The following is a 16,910-nucleotide window of genomic DNA, read 5'->3' on the forward strand; positions in this document are numbered from 1 at the left end:
GACTTATTTATCACAATTTCATTCTCTCCTCTAATTCTGTTCAGTAGTACTTAAGTGGAAAAGAGGTAGGCAGATGACTGTGTTTATGCAGGGCCAGGTGAGATCTTTAAAGGATAAGGGAACAAGGAATTTAAGAGTAGAGTTGAACTGGGGAACCAGTTTTTACAAGATTCTTCTCTGTATCTAATTTAATCCCCTTTTAAAATATATTTTATATATTATTTGATTTCTTCAAATTCCTGTTTGGACTGAATCATTTTAAAGACAGCTTTTCAAGATATTTAGGGTTTATAATTTTGGTCAGAGTTGAGATTCCAAGTAAAATATGTGTAGCTAATAATATGGGTTTTGGTGAACTACTCTTAAAAACATGTAGTACATTTGGGGGTTTTCTTATGTACCTTAACATAACAAAATGAACAGTGTTGAAAACATTGAATGACTAGGTACATTTGAAAAAACATCATGAGTAGTTAGTATGTATGGAAATATTTACTGTTGTATGATATTTGTTCTAACTCCATTTTTAAATATTTGAAAATAATTTTTATCTTGAATCCAAACTTGTCCTGAAAATGTTCATTCTGACTGATATAAATGAGCATTTTTACTGGAAAACTAAATGGAATAATGTTTCCTGTTTATGATTTTGAGCCCTAAATTTCACTGTTATCAAAAATTAGACAATCTCTCTTGAAAAATGTACAAGATAAACAACCAGAAATTTTCCTCATTTAAAAACAATTTTTTGAGTTGGTTAATGATGTAAGTTTCAGAAGGCAATATGATTTGCCAGAGTTCGTAATGCATTTTTTTAAAATGTCATTCAGGGTGTGGTTCTTTCAGAGAGCTGAATAATTAGTCTTGCTTTTATTATTTACTTGTTTCTTTTTCTTTTTTAAAAAAGATATTACAAAATAAACCCCCTGGGAAAATCTGGGACTTATTATAAGCCCCTGCTTGCCCATGCCATTATAAATAAGAATTTTTAGTCCCTAGATCCAGTGATCTGCTTCCTTCCTTGCCAGGAGTCTCCTTGGAGAAACCTTAACCCTTGAGGTTTCAGTATTGGAAATCAAGTATTGATCAAGTATGTCTTAAAACATTTAAGAAATACCTTTGAAATGGGAGTGATGTAAAGAATGCTCCTTCTTCAGATGCTGGGGGGGGGGGGGGAATGTTTATTCCACAGTCAGAATATCATTAAACACAAACATTGGTAAGTGACTTTTCCAACAATCATTTGAATATGGATCCATTTAAAAAAAAAGACCATGAAGAAAAAAAGCAAGTTGTGATAAGCAGTTTCTGGCACTGGAGCAAAGCCAGGAATCTCTGAATACTTTTCCACCATTCTTTCATCCAGTGAAAAACCCTTTTAATAGAAGAGGGCCCTCAGGCAAAGAAACATCATCTTTGAAATGTTGGCTATTCAGGACCATTCTACTCAGGAGCTTGCTAGAGTCACCTTGGGAGAGCCCAGATTGTTAAATTTTCAATGTTTCCATGGAAACCCCAGAAATCTGCAATCTTTACAAATTAATTAATTGATTGACCGTTTGAAGGAAATGTTAATAATGCCGATTAGTCTTTCTTCTCCCTGCCACCAGCCCGGTGCTTAAGCATTTACTGGCACACTCTCAATTAACATTGCCTTGATACTATTGCTTCATCTCAGCGGGAGAGGAGAAGAAAGTTCAAGGAATGAAGTCATCACCAGATTGAAGACCTGGAAACTGTAGGCTAAGCATTAATAACGATCATCATCATCATCATCATCATCACAGTAAATTGGCATTTATAAAGCAAAATGCTGGCTACATCGATTATCTCTCATTTGAGCCTCACAACCACCAAGATCCCAAGGTCTGATCATTGTGGTTTTCTCTTATTGGCTCCAAAAGCCTGCTTCTTCAGGGAGCGAGTCACTGAGAAACTAGAGGCCGGAAAATGCAATGGCAAATCCCCACCCCAAAATCAGCTGTCGCCTCCTTAGTCACCCTCACCACCCCCCCCTTTTTTAAATGGGACTATTGAATGAAACCTTGGCTTAGACTAAGTCCAGGCTGGGCAGGATTCAAGCAAAACCAGAGCTGGGTGGATCGGAGGAGATAGCCATGGACAATGGAGCCTCAGCTGGGCCAAGCCAGAAGGCCCAAATGGCCTCAAAATACACCTTCCCCCCCAACTTTTCCCCACCCCACCCCCGTTAGGTAGCGTGCTGCCAAGCCCACCCTCCGGCCTCATCCGGTGGGCTCTTCTTTTCCACGCTCCTGGAAGTTTGCAATTCAGAGACTGAGAAGGGTTTTGAGTCACGGAGATGGGAGAGGGGGGGAGGAGGAGGAGGAGGAGGAGGAGGAGGAGGAGGAAGAGGAGGAGGATCTGGTTGGGAAAGCAGCCTCCCCCCCTGCTGCCGCCGCTGCCCTAAGAACAAATGGTATATTCATCAGTAGTTTCTTGCTGCCAGAGAAACTCCTCGAGGGAAATTCGGTGTAGAGTCAGCCTCCACTCCAAGCCTCCCTTTAAAAGCCCTCCCCTCCGGGCCGACCACCCCATGGACACTTAGTGGCCTCCGGGGGCCGGAGTGAGTGTGAGTGAGAGTGCACGCGTGGGCCCGCCTCGCGTCTCCACCAGCCATGAGAGGCGCCTCCCGCGTCGGCTGCTGGGTCTGGCTGCTGCTGGCCGCCGCGGCTCAGGGCTCGGGCCAGCCGCCGCCCGAGAGGTAAAGAGCTCCGCTGGGCAGCGGTGGGAGGAGGGGGCCGCCGCTGCCCCGCGCTGCCCCCTGAGCTGCCCCGCGCTGCCCCCTGAGCTGCCCCGCGCTGCCCCGCGCTGCCCCCTGAGCTGCCCCGCGCTGCCCCCCGCTGCCCCGGAGCTGCCCCGCGCTGCCCCCCGCTGCCCCCTGAGCTGCCCCGCGCTGCCCCGCGCTGCCCCGCGCTGCCCTGCCCCTGCCCCCTGAGCTGCCCCACGCTGTCCCCGCTGCCCCCTGAGCTGCCCCACGCTGCCCCCGCTGCCCCCGCTATCCCCGTTGCCCCCTGAGCTGCCCCCCGCTGCCCCCCGCGCTGCCCCGCGCTGCCCCCGCGCCGTCTCCACGCCTCTATCTCTGCGCCGGGCGCTCCTCTGGGTCCGCCTCCCTAGAACCCCGCGCACGGCCAGGCGCCTCCGGCCAGTCCGCTCCGGCCCGGGCACCCCTCTCCCCTCCCGCTGGTACTCCCTGCCACTGTGCCCGGCCCCGGAGATTTCTGGACTCCTCTTCTTCCCCACCCTCCTCCAGCTGCCCCCGGGAGCCCCTCGCTCCTTTCCACCCTGGACTAAGACCTCACCCTCCTCCTCTGCCCCGCGGCTGCGGTTACAGGCGCCTGGTGATGCTCTTGCCTAGGGTCACTAAACTACCCCCCTCACCACTCCCACCGTCCCCCCTCTTCCCCCTCATTCATGGGAAAAACGTCTACAGGAATTTCCAGATCCCTGAGGCCACCTCTCTCTCATTTCCTTCTCTTCTGGGAACCTTTGCCCAGTGAGTGGTTCAAGCCCAGGGAAATAGCATAGGCTAAAGGAAAGAAATTCTGGGCATCCTGCTAAGAGGTGAATTCATTTATTCCATGATCTCGACTCTTACTCCAGTTTTACCTGTAACCCACCTCCACCTCCACCACCATCTTTCTTTTCTCCATGGAAATCCTGCTAATAGGAACCCTCTAAAAAAGGAGAGAAGGGAAATGCCTCTGTCAGATTTTAAGCAGCTCTGGCTTCAATCAATTCTTGCTTTTCTACTCTGAAAACAAACACTTAACCCCTCCTTTTATTCAGCATGAGGTAGAGGCTGGAGGGTTTTTTTTTTTAATATAATGGTGGAAATTAATTGAACATTCGAAAAGACTCGGTTTTATTACTTGTTTGGGAGGCTGTATTATTCAGTTGCTTTTTTTTTTATCATGATTAGGATTGCCTGAATTGAAATGAATGACCAGGAAATATAGGTGTGAACATTGGGAATCTCCTTATGTTTATTAACTAGCAGAATGAGCATCTTCAAAGTTGAGATTGATTATTGAACATGGACGGACAATGTTGGTTGTATTTGCAAATGAAACCATATTACTGTTTTCTTCTTGTTTTAATCTTGCCAGACCTGTTTTCACCTGCGGTGGCATTCTATCTGGAGAATCTGGACTTATTGGCAGTGAAGGCTTCCCTGGGGTCTACCCTCCAAATAGCAAATGTACTTGGAAAATTACCGTAAGTAGTTTACATATAGTATTCTTGTAACTCTGGGAGTGCTGAAAACAAGGGAGATCTGCGCTGTTTGTGTGTGTTTGTGTGTGTGTGTGTGTGTGTGTGTGTGTTACCTGGAATAGTGAAATGCTAAATTGATCTCAGCTCTTTGGAAGATTATTGAAAGAATTCCTAGTGTTTTCATCTAAGGACTATATTGGGGGCAACTAGGTGGCACACAGGCCCTGGAGCCAGGAAGATCTGTGGTCAAAATCAGCAGCCATTGGATACCTTCTAGCTGTGTGACCTTGGGCAAGTCACTTCATCCCATTGCCCCACAAAACCGGCCAAAATGTATATCAAAGTGCTTTGAGAATGGTAGGGTAAAATGTTTACTTAGAAGTCTTCCTCAAAGCCCATCTCCCAACCCTCAACTTTCTGATACAGTCGTAGGAAATGAGAACATGAGATGATTTGCAAGCTGTAACAGCACTGCTGGGTTTTCTACTGTATCCTAACCTTTCAAATTCATTGTGTTGACTGTGCTCCACAGAGGCAGGCATAGGGAAGAAGGATACCTGATATTTATTTATATAGTACATTTCCTAGAGAGGATCTCATTTGATCCCTATTGTTGCTGTTGATGATAAGGATGATGACTTGTGTTCACATTCCCTCTGCCATTTACTATCTGTGTGACTTTGGGCAAGTCATCTCACTTCCTAGACTGTCAGTTTCCTCATCTATAAAATAAGAGATTGGACTCATTGAGTCCTGAGAACTCTTCCAGTTCTAAATTTAGAGCCCATGATCATGGAGAATTCATATCTCCTCTCTGGGATTCAGTTAACTCATCTATAAAATGAGAAATTTGAACTATATAACCTCCAATGATCTTTATAAGACTAAATCTTAGAAATAACCAGATGAGGTAAGTGGCATCATTTTATTATCCCATTTTACAGATGAGAAAACAACCTGATAAGTTAAGGAACTTATGTAGGCTCATGTGGATAGTGTCTGAGACAGGATTTGAACCCAGACAGTCATTGATTAAGTTTCTAATAAGCTATGGAAATACAAAGAAAATAAAAAACAAAATACTTTGTGCTATCAAGGAATTCAGGTCTTCCTGATGCCAAATTGAATATTTTGTTCATTATACCACTCTTTCTCTATATCATAACCAAAGCTTAGTCCCTCCCTTTGGCATCTATGAGAAGAATCAAAAATGTAGTATCCTACCGTTGAAATCTCCAGAAAAGGCACATTACCAAAAAAATGGAAGGAGAAACATCTCCAGTCTGCTATGTTCTTTTTTATTTTTATTTTTATTTTTAATAGGAATTGTCTGCCTGTGCCAGGAAAGTACAATGAGTATAATATTGAGTCATAGTGAGATTCTGGAAAAACAGAGACTGAGGCAATCTAAAAATGCCTCATTTTTAACATCAGAATTTTTAGTCATTTCCTCTCTTCCTTTGATAGTCACTGTCTGTAATTTTTTGGTTTTTTGATCTCAGGGTTTTATCCTAACAGTCACACAATAAACTTACTGAATGTTTTCTTTATTCAATATAACTACCCACTAAAACAGACTGTATTCACACTGAAAACAGGAGTGCCCATATGATGGGAAGATTCTAGAACTATGTTCTTCACTTCCATAGAGGTCCTAGCCTGCAAAGAGGCTTCTTTATTGGGAAGACTCCCCGGACAAGTGCCCTCCTATAAATAAACTTATCTTTCATTCATTCTCAAGTTTTAGTAGACCTAGGTAAATGTCCTTCTGTAGTCATTTCTCCATCCTGACAGGCTGAAAGAGAGTCTACAGAATATGAAGAAAGGACAATCATTTCCTGGTATCAGTAAGTCAGAAAATGACTTGGAAATGTGATTCTGAGGAAAAAGTCTAAATGATGAAATTTCTATATTTGCCTTGAATTGTTATTAAATGGTAAATGTTAAGAAAAGGTGGCAGTAAGTGGATGAGAGAAATTAAATTGTGCTTTGAAGTTCTGAAGCTTTATGAATTTCTTAAAAGAATTCGCCTTTAGAATAATTATAGAAAAAAGATCTAGCATCTTCAGGTTTGAGAACTGTCTTACAAACACAGGATCCCAGGGTCAGCTAGGTGGCACACCTACCCTGGAGTCAGAAGGACCTGAGTTCAAATCCAACCTCAGATACTTGAAATTTACTAGCTGTGTGACCTTGGACAAGTGTTAACCCCATTGTCTTGCAAAAACAATCAAACCAAAAAACCCTCAAACATTGGATCCCCAGAACAAGACAAAATAGGTATTACACCTCCATTTTTCAGATGAGAAAGTGGAGACAAAAATATTTAAGTGATTTGTCTACAATCATAGAACTATCAATCCAATCCAATTCTCTTCTGACTCCAAGAAGAATGCTTTCCATTATACCTCTGCTACTTCTCTAGAGAAAGGAAGGCAAATTCAATGTTGCAGCAGCACTGAGAGATTCTGCTAGGAAAGACACTGCTTTGGAGAGGTAGCTTTGGAATGGTGGGTGGGATAGACACCCTGCTGTGTGAATCTGCTTTATTGCTTCACAGCCAGTGGGTGAGGTGGCATGGTGCCCTCCCTTCACAGTATGCTTCAGTCTCTGTAACTAGCTCAAAATGTTTTTAAAATATTTCCATTTGCTATTAAAAGAATCATTACAGCTATGCCTACACTTTTAAACAAATTACTTGGATCATTGGAAGAAAAAGGAAAAGAAAGGAATGGAAAAGAGGAAAGGAAGAAAAATGAAGGAAGGAAGAAAAATGAAAGAAGAAAAAAGAAAGGGAGGATGGAAAAAAGAAAGGAAGAAAGAAAAAAGAAAGGAAGGATAGAAACCTAATTAGGCACTTATATACAAAAGAAAGGAAGGAAAAAGAAAAGGGATGGAAAGAAAGAAGGAAGGAAGAAATATGAAAGAAGGAAGAACTAAAAAGGAAGACTGGAAGGAAAGAAGAAGGAAGGATGGAAAAAAGAAAGGAAGGAAGAAAAAAGAAAGGAAGGAAGGAAGGAAGCCTAATTAAGCACTTAACATAGATACATACAAAAGTAAAGATAGTGTCTGCATTACTAGAGTTTACAATCTAATTGGGGGGTCAGTCTAATTGGCCAAAAGAGAGACCAAGTAGCTTGTCCAAAGTCACAGAGTGAGTTCTTTGGGAGAGCCAGGACATGAACCCAGATTTTCTGACTCTGAATCCGACATTCTTTCCACTCCATCTTGCTGTCACTCTTAAAGAATACCGTTGTGGTTTTCACAGTTCAGACAAGGTCAAAACCACTTAGATCAACATTAGTTAAGGACATTAGGGTAAATTGCCAAACTGGCATCCTCTTTCAAATGCTTTTTCCGTGTAGTACAAATAATTACACAAACTCCTTTTTAGAAAGAAAAAAAGGCTTTGAAGTGAGCGTTTGATTTTAGCCAATGAAATTTGGACTCTTTCAAGAGGACATCCCTTTGCTTTCTTGTTAGAAAAACAACTGCACTATTCTGAGAAAGGCAAAAAGGGTTCAGTCCATGTTCTTAGTTACTGGTACAACTTTGGCAGGACTGAGTCACAAGGGTCCTCATTGACACAGACTCACTTGGCTGCCACAGAGGACTCAGCTGGGCACTTTTCATTTTCTGGATAGCTATAATTTATTTGTAACTCTCCAGTTCAATCCATAGGCATTTATTAAGCCCCTAACACATGCAAAGCACTGTCCTTGGTGCTGTGGATACAAGACCAAACCAAACCACAATAACAAATAGTCCCTTTCTTTAATAAACTTATATTCCACTGGAGGGTTACAATATGTACACAGATAAAGAAACACAAAATAATTGGATGTGAGATAGAACACTAGGGACTAGACAGATCAAGAAAGATTTCATTTATAGATGGGCGTCTGAGCTGAACCTTGAAGGAAGGTAAGGCATCTAAGTGGAGGAGGTGAGAAGGGAATGGTTGTGAGAAAGCCCATGCAAAGGTGGGAAATGAGGGAGCAGAGGGCAGAAGTCTGGAAGAGCAAGAGTGCTTTAAATGACAGACAAGTGGACAAGTTTTTTGTTTTAGACTGGAAGTAATAGAGAGCTACTGGAGAATCTTTAGGAGTAGAGTAACAGGGTCAAGCTTCTACCTTAGAAGAGTATTTTGAAGGATGTATTGTTGGTAAGATTTCTTGATTGGTGAGAAAAAAGACTGGGCTCAGAGAGACTAATTAAGAAACTATTACCTTGGTCCAGATGAAAGGTAAGGAAGACCAGAATGAAGGAGGTGTCTATGAGAATGAAAATAAGGGGAGAGATGCAAAATATGCCTTGGAGATAGAGTCACCAAGCTTGGTAGTTGATTTAGCTATGGGAACAAATGTGAGGGAGAAGGAAGGATCATGGCTAACTCCATGATGCAAAACATTGAACACACAAGGGGAGTGAGGTTCCATAGTCTAGAAACAGAGGAAAAGGTCCAGTGGGCCTCTTGTTCTCCTTTTCTGGCTCCTCAACGTGGGTACTTGTTCTTCAGAGCAGCATAGCTGGGGGTGGAGGGAAATCTTTCTTTCTATAACTCCTGTAGATTCTAGGAGAATAGATGGAATGATAGATTCAGGTATAGCTTTTTTTATTCATTTATTTTTTCCAGGAATAGCTTTGAGTCTAAAGGAACATGGGTTAATTTTATTTTCCAAATATTTGTGAATGCAGATGAGACATGGTAGTAAAAATCTGGAGACCTAGAGGATACTGGGTGTTGTTCCCACCAGTGTTGCTGCCATTCTAGTGATGTCACCATAGAAGACTGCATCCTATAGGTTGGAGTCCCCTTATTCAGTTCAGGTGATAATAATAATTACTTATTTACATAATGTTCTACAAAGTATTTTCCTTAGATAGCATACAAAATGACTACAGCAATTTGAAAACATCAAACAAAACCTAATGTCCCATAGTTATGATGATAAAATCCAACCACGAAGAAGAGAAAATGTACCTACCTCTCTCCCCTCTTTGCAGAGATGGAGAACTGTGGGCATTGGATGCTGCATATACTGTCAGATTAGGGTGATATGTTGGCTAGTTTGGCTGAACTGGTTCCCTCCCCTCTCTTGTTTTTTCTTTTTCTTTTTTTAAATTTTTGTTACATGATATGATTCTCTGAGGATAAGGGAATAAGTTGAAAAATGACAATAATACAAAAACAAAATATCAGTGCACTTTTAAATGGAAAAAAAGCACAAAATATTTTCTTCACAATAGCCAAGTGCAGTGATGTTTCCTCAACCATTTTTATAGATCAGTAAACAAAGTTCAGGACAGGTAGGTGGCATAATGGATAGAGTACTGGGCTTGGAATCAGAAGGATTTATCTTAATGAGTTCAAATCCACCTTAGATGCTTGCTAGCTTTGTGATCCTGGGCAAGTCACTTAACCTTGTTTTGCCTCAGTTTACTCATCTGTAAAATGAGCTGGAGAAGGAAACTGCAAACCATACCAGTTCTTTTTGAAAACCCCAAATAGGGTCAGAAAGAATTGAACATGACTCAACAATAACAACAATTCAATTCAAGAGGCAATATGGCACACACACACACACACACACACACACACATATATATATATATGTATATATATATATATAGAGAGAGAGAGAGAGAGAGAGAGAGAGAGAGAGAGAGAGAGAGAGAGAGAGAGAGGGCCAGCTAACCTTGGAGTCAGGAAGACCCCCCAGTGCACATCCTGCCTCTGTCTGTATGACTATGAACAAATCAGTTTCCCTCTCAGACCCCTAGAAAATTGCCCAAGGAATTTCCACAAGGGAAGCTTCCCACACTGGTGCAATCAAAAGGATCAGACCAAAATAAACAAACAAAAAGACTTAAGCCTCCAAGAAGCTGTGATCAGATTTCATTTACAAGGAGGTGTTTGGTTTTTTTTATAAAATAAACTCTAGAATTTTTGTGACCTTCTGTATAAACCCTTTAGGTTTCCTTGGGATATTGGTAACCAGGGTTATTTATTTTGTGATGCTTACAGAGAAATAAGTTACATAGGCACAGGACTGGATCATCCTGTCCTCTAGACTTGGATGGTCTCTGTTAGTCTTACATATTGTAGATTTATGATATCGAATTTTTTCTAGAGATAGATTGTTAGAGGCTAAAGGGTGATCTTGAGGATCAGGAAATATTCCATTGATTTACCAACATCAATTTATTGCAGGATCTTGGGCAAATGCTTTCAGATTTCTATGCGTTGGTTTTCCCATCTCTGAATTATTCATTTCCTGAGCACATTGCTAAAATGGGTAGGATAATATTTGCTTTCTTTACATAAGTGGAACAATATTTTTTTTGCTTAAACAGAACTAAGTAACATGAGTAAAATAAGATCTAGCTGCTCCAAGTTTGTCTAATCGGTGTTATTCAGAATAGTGTCATGAGACAGTCACATCAGCTGAATTGTGTTTATAGCAACTATGCAAAGTAGATTGACTCCGAGGCCTGAAAGCTTCCTATTAAGATGGCAACAGGCAAATAAGAATTTTAATAAATAGATCACGCAGCCTATAATTGAATCAAGTGAGGCTCCTTGAGCCGATGATGCTTTTACTATCGCTGGTTGACTATGGCAATGTTGGCCAAGATTAATACAAATTATATGAGCAAAAATTTAGAAAGATTTAGAACTTAAAGGGACCTCAGAAAGTTATTCATTCCTTCTACAAGCATTTATTAAGTCTCTTCTAGATGAAAGACATCTTACTAGGTGCTGGGCACATAAAGACAAAATTTAAAAAAATATTCCCCCAAAGATCTTAAATTCCATAGAGGGTATATGTTCTTTATACATGTTAAATAGTGTAGGGTAATTTGAGGAACAAGAGCATTAATGATTTAGGACAGGATTCCTTAGCCTGGTATCTGTGGATTTTGTTTAATATTTTAATATTTTAAAATTAATATTAAATTATGGCATAAATTGCTATTAATCATTTTGTTTAATATGTGCATATCAATACAATAGTTTTCCTTTGAGTCATTGTACTTTATTGTTTGCATTTTATAATATTATTCTGAACAGGTGTCCATAGGCTTCTCCAGATTGCCAAAAGGGTCAATGATAGAAAGAAAAAGTTAAGAACCCCTGGCTTAGGGGGTCAAGAAAGACTTCCTTTAGGAAGTAGCCACTGAAGGAAATATGGATGGAGGGAGGAATATACTCCTAGTATCCAGATAGTCCCTGCAAATTTATGGTTGCCAGAAATTATCTATTCCAATTTCTTGATATTACAGAGGAGGAAATTGAGGCCAGAGTTACTAAGTCACTGGACCAAAGTAACACTGGTAGTGATCTGAACTGAGATCCTCTGAATCCAAAGCCACCATTATTCTATTTTCTCTTTCTTAGGTAGATGTAGACCTGACTCACAAGTCAGGTTTAAAAATTAAGTACTTATGATAAGTCTAGTTTCAATAAGAATTGTAATTAAACATTATTGAAAGTACTCAGCAGGCCTTTGCATAAGGGTTCATTTAGTGGTTTTTAACTCAGAAAGTATCTTAGCTGAGAAAGATTTGTAAGTGAATTCTAAGCATTTTTTTTAGTCTAAAGCATGGCAAACAAGGATTTATTCCCAATCATCTCCCAACCCACCCTATATACTTTGATATAAGTAGCATAGGAAGGGAGCTAAGGTGACCTGGAATCAGAAAGACCTGAGTTCAAATTCAGCCTCAGAAACTTAGTAGCTGTGTGTGATTCTGGGCAAGTCATTTAAATCTGTCTCACTTTTCTCATCTGTGAAATGAGCTGGAGAAAGCTCTACTACTGCCAAGAAAACTCCAAATGGGGATCGCAAAGAGTTGGACATGACTGAGTAAAACCAACTACAAAGAGTTTGGCGGGTCAGAGTCAGATTTTTTTTTCTTTTTGTCAGAAAGGAAAGGGAAATCTAAATTCTCCATAAGCAAAAATTGAAAAGAAAATGGATTTGGGGTGGCTAGGTGGTGCAGGGGCAGCTAGGTGGCACAGTGGATAGAGCACGGGCCCTGGAGTCAGGAGTACCTGAGTTCAAATCTGACCTCAAACACTTAATAATGGCCTAGCTGTGTGGCCTTGGGCAAGTCACTTAACCCCACTGCCTTGCAAAAAAAAAAAAGAAAATGGGCTGGATGATTTCAAAATAAAATATAAATAAAACACTAAATATTGAGAATAATTGGCATGCCCAGAAGATAATGGGGATGGCTAAACCTGCCCCTCAGGATGGTAGTTGAGGTAGGAGGAAGGTTGAGGGTCCTAGAAGTTATGAAGGATGGTGGACTGAGAGTCTTGAGTACTAGAGAGGTGATAATAAGATGGAATGTCACCTTGCCAAGAATAGGAATAGCAGAGTCTTTATCAGCACAGAGTTTATCACAATCCTTCTGGGGTAAATTACTTGTCAGAGCACTAAAGCCATAATCAGGGTAGAGTGATCAGAGATTCGTCCCAGAACTCCCAGCACTTCAGTAGCAAGGAAGCAACAGTTCAGCTTCCAGTTATCAAAGATATTTAGTGAAAGAGGAAGCTAGCAAATAAGGAGGCTAGAATGAGTTCTTCCCCTTCTCATTGGTTCTGCCTGCCATGGGACATTGTCTCAGATGAGGGCTACTTGAGCTCCAACACCTGGACTCTTGTCATAGTGCTTCCCTTCAAGCACAAAACCTCCCCTTTATGCCTCTGTCCAACACTGTCTCATTCAATTTAAATGGTATTGACATTCAGTTCAGTTCAGTATAATCCTGGGCTGAAAGTGGGTTAATGTTCCTTCCATCTAGCCATCCACCTTGGGTCATCTGTGAGCTGAGGGTCAAATAAAACCCTGTCTTTGCATGGTGACTGGAAGTAGGGGCTCTATTAAAGTTTGTTGATTCTTCTTCAAAAAAAGATCAGTTCTATAGGCATATAGTAAAAGGAGACACAGTGAATTCTGCCAGAAACTTGGCTCTAAGTCACTTGATTTTACTCAAGGGCATAGTAATTGGGTCCAAATTCCCAATAATTATTCCTCCTTGCTTTCTACAACCACAGCAGAGGAGATAGAGCAGAGGAATGTTGGCTTTCACCACAGATTTCCTGGCCACAACTGCACTGGAGCATTTAGAACTATGCAAAGATTGGAATTTCAGTCTTGACTGAAGTTTGGATGATTTTTTAAAAACGTGCATATATTTTCACTGTAAGAAGTATTTTAAAAGTTTAAAGAATGTTCCACACTGCTTGTCCTGACCTCATTAATACATATCTGATTCAAAAACAAAACCACATAATTAGCAAAGACATTCTCTTTGATCCTGGGAATTGTTAAGCAGAAAGAGAATAAGGCAACTTGAGTTTTTCTTTAAAAAAACCAACCAACCCATGATTCAGAGATTTGATGGCAATTGAGATTAAACTATAGGTAATTCTTAATGGATATTCATTGTGTGTATAGTCTGGGCAAATTAAAAGATGAGTTAAAGGCTGAAAGAGAATCTAAAAAAGAAATGGAAGGTTTTTTCTACCAAGGATCCAGCTTTCATATGTACATGGATTTATGCCTGCTGGCTTTTAAGGAGAGTCCAATGCTTTTTTTTTTTAATCTGTAAAGAATGGAAGGAATGAAGGAAGAAAACAAAGATATACTATACAACCACTTTACATCAATTGCTTTACAAATTTTATCTCATTTGATCCTTACTACAACCCTAGGTGGTAGGTTCTATCATCTCCATTTTACAAATGAGTAAACTGAAGCAAAAGGCAAAGTGACTTGCCTCCGAGCTAATAAGATTTTTGAGGTCAAATTTGAATTCAGGAATTCCTGACTTCAGACCCATGGATCTATCCACTATACTACCTAATTGCCTCCAAAATTAAAAAATAAAGACAAAACCCCCATTTTTAATTGACTCCTTTGTTTGGGCTACTTGTATATTCAATGCTCTGCTGAGGCAGATGGTTAGAAATGATCAGCAGAGAGATGGAGAAGGAAACTGGTCCTAAAGTTTCAATGGGTTTCCCAAAGTGAGAGTCTCTTTCCGTGCTTAATGAAAAGTGACTTCTTATCAAGAAAAGCAGCATATAGGACAAAGAATGCCTGACTTTATTCAGGTTTGAATCTTCTTTCTGAGACTCATTGGCTTTGTGATCCTGGGTAAGAAATTGATTTATCTGAGCCACAGATATTTGGAAATTATATACTACCAGTAGTTTGGGAAGCTGGGTTGTACAGTGGATAGAGCACTGCCTTGGAACCAGGAGAACCTGAGTTCAAATCCGACCTCAGACACTTGACTTACTAGCTGGGTGACCTTGGGCAAGTCACCTAAACTTAATTCTCTCACATCCAGGGCCATCTCCAGTCATCCTAATTTCTATCTGGCCACCGAACCCAGATGATTCTGGGTTTTTTTTGGCAAGGCAATGAGGTTAAGTGACTTGCCCAAGTTCACACAGCTGGGTAATTAGTAAGTGTCTGAGGTCAGATTTGAACTCAGGTCCTCCTGACTCCAGGGCCAGTGCTCTATTCACTGCACTACCTAGCTGTCCTATGAATCCAGATGACTCTGGAAGAGAAGGTGAGGCTGGTGACTTTGGACAACAACCCTTCACTCAAATAAAATTATTTTACTCATCATGGCATCACCTCCCTGATATTGTGGTCTTCTTTGAGAACAAAGGACATAATTACTACCAGCAGTGTTGAGTTCTCGAGTTTGTGATGAGGATCACAGAGAATGACAAAATCTGTCAAGAAGCAGCTTCATACAATAGGAAGGGCAAAGGATTTGTGGGTTCAAATCTCACCTCTACCTGAGGGACCCCAGGCAAGACATTTACCTGTAGTCTCCTACCATATCCTCCTGATTAATTTAGTTCAGTCAGTCCATTTTTTTTAGGTTTTTGCAAGGCAAATGGGGTTAAGTGGCTTGCCCAAGGCCACACAGCTAGGTAATTACGAAGTGTCTTAGACTGGATTTGAACCCAGGTACTCCTGACTCCAGGGCCAGTGCTTTATCCACTATGCCACCTAGCCTCCCCCAGTCAGTCCATTCTTAAGTTATTCATCTTTAAAATCAGCTCACCTCACTCCAGGACCATGGCAGTTGCCATCTTGCCTCAAGTCTCTCCTCAGTTCATCCTCTACTCAAATATCTACCAAAGAGATTTTCTCAAACCACCCATCTGACTATGTCATCCCTCAATAAACGTAGATGGCTCCCTATTCCCTGCACTATCAAATGTAATATCCTCTGATTGACATTTCAAATTCTCTATAACCTGCCCCCTTTCTACCTTTCCATATTTCTCACATTTTGACTCTTCTCTTCAAATCTGATCTAGCTACAATGTTCTACCTGTTGTAGTTTGTACACAGCTCTATCTCTCCTAGCTTTGGAGACGTGTCTTGCAATGCTTGGCCTCCTCACCTCTGCCCAGTAGTTTAGCTTCTTTAATCCAATGATTATAGAAGGTCTTTCTTCCCTGGTTTTCCCTATTATAATTGCCTTCTCTCTAATCACCTATAGTCACCACAACCACCACCATCATCTTCCATTCTCTTTATCTATAGCTTATTTGTATCTAATTATTTACATCTTATCTCCCCCATTAGAATGGAAGCTTTCTAAGGGCAGAAACAGTGTTTTTAATCTTTTTTGGTACCCCCAAGTTTAGTATATTGTCTGCCTCATTAGCACCTTATTAATGCTCATTGATAGACTAACTAAAGTTTCTCTACAGCTCTGAAAATAACCAATAATTTGGTCAGTATTTCTACAGTGATATAGTACAAAGATAACATCCATTAAGTCCAGAATTAAAGACAATAGAAATGAGAAAGCATTCTATAGATATTAAAAATTCTATCAGTCAGAATTTAAACAATCAGGGTGTTTAGTTTATTGTTCTAGTTGCTGGGCAAAGTTTATATAAGACATATTACCCACCAGTGTGAAACTCACAGTCTAGAAATGAAAAGAGACAAACATAGCTAATAAAGATATGCAATAGTAATTCAGAAGAATAAATAAACCACTTTCTGTGCCTTAGCTTTGGAGTTGCCTATAAAAATACAGCAATCTCAGACACCAAGGAACATATATTCTGAAGGAAGAGACAATAGTATTTTAAGAGGAGAGGTGAGGGAGAAAGGACACTTTGACCGGAAAGTTACAGGGATGGTGAATGAAGCCAATAGGGACTCAATTGTCATATATCTTTCAGGAGTAAGGTAGTATAGATTTGAGCATGGTTTCAGAACTAGCAATTAGGAAGGTGAACCCAGGAGTCAGGGTGGATGGAGAAAGGGACTGTTTGAGGTATAGCTGGGATTGCTCTGAAATAGTCTGACTCATGGAGGAGTTACTGTTAGGACAATAGAGCCTCTGAGATGAAAAGATTAAAAATCTTAAAACCTGCTCTGCTTTAGGTGGCAAACTGAGTAGGGAGTAAGGTAGGGAATTTGGGAGGTACAAAACTACATACTATAAGAGGTCTGAGGAGGAAGGTGTTAAATGCTAGATCCAGGAGATCAGAGAGAGCTTCACCAAAAAGGTGGCAATTTGAGTCGGTGAGAGTAGGAATGCAACATGCCAAGAGAAGGAAGGTGAAGGAAGAGCCTGAACAAAGCCATGGAGGGAATGATGATGATGATGAT

General features: G+C 40.7%; 1 protein-coding gene across 1 annotated transcript in view; it reads left to right on the plus strand.

Annotated features, from left to right (window-relative positions):
• Nucleotides 1–2,387: 2,387 nt before the first annotated feature.
• Nucleotides 2,388–16,910, plus strand: part of PCOLCE2 (procollagen C-endopeptidase enhancer 2) — an 82,212-nt gene continuing 67,689 nt past the window's right edge. The window contains exons 1-2 of the mRNA XM_074191151.1: nucleotides 2,388–2,722; nucleotides 4,128–4,236. Of these exons, the coding sequence (XP_074047252.1) occupies nucleotides 2,637–2,722; nucleotides 4,128–4,236 (195 nt within the window). The 5' untranslated portion in view covers nucleotides 2,388–2,636. The remainder of the gene's footprint in view (nucleotides 2,723–4,127; nucleotides 4,237–16,910) is intronic.

The sequence above is a fragment of the Macrotis lagotis genome, chromosome 6 (genome assembly GCF_037893015.1).
Source record: "Macrotis lagotis isolate mMagLag1 chromosome 6, bilby.v1.9.chrom.fasta, whole genome shotgun sequence".
NCBI lineage: Eukaryota > Metazoa > Chordata > Mammalia > Peramelemorphia > Peramelidae > Macrotis > Macrotis lagotis.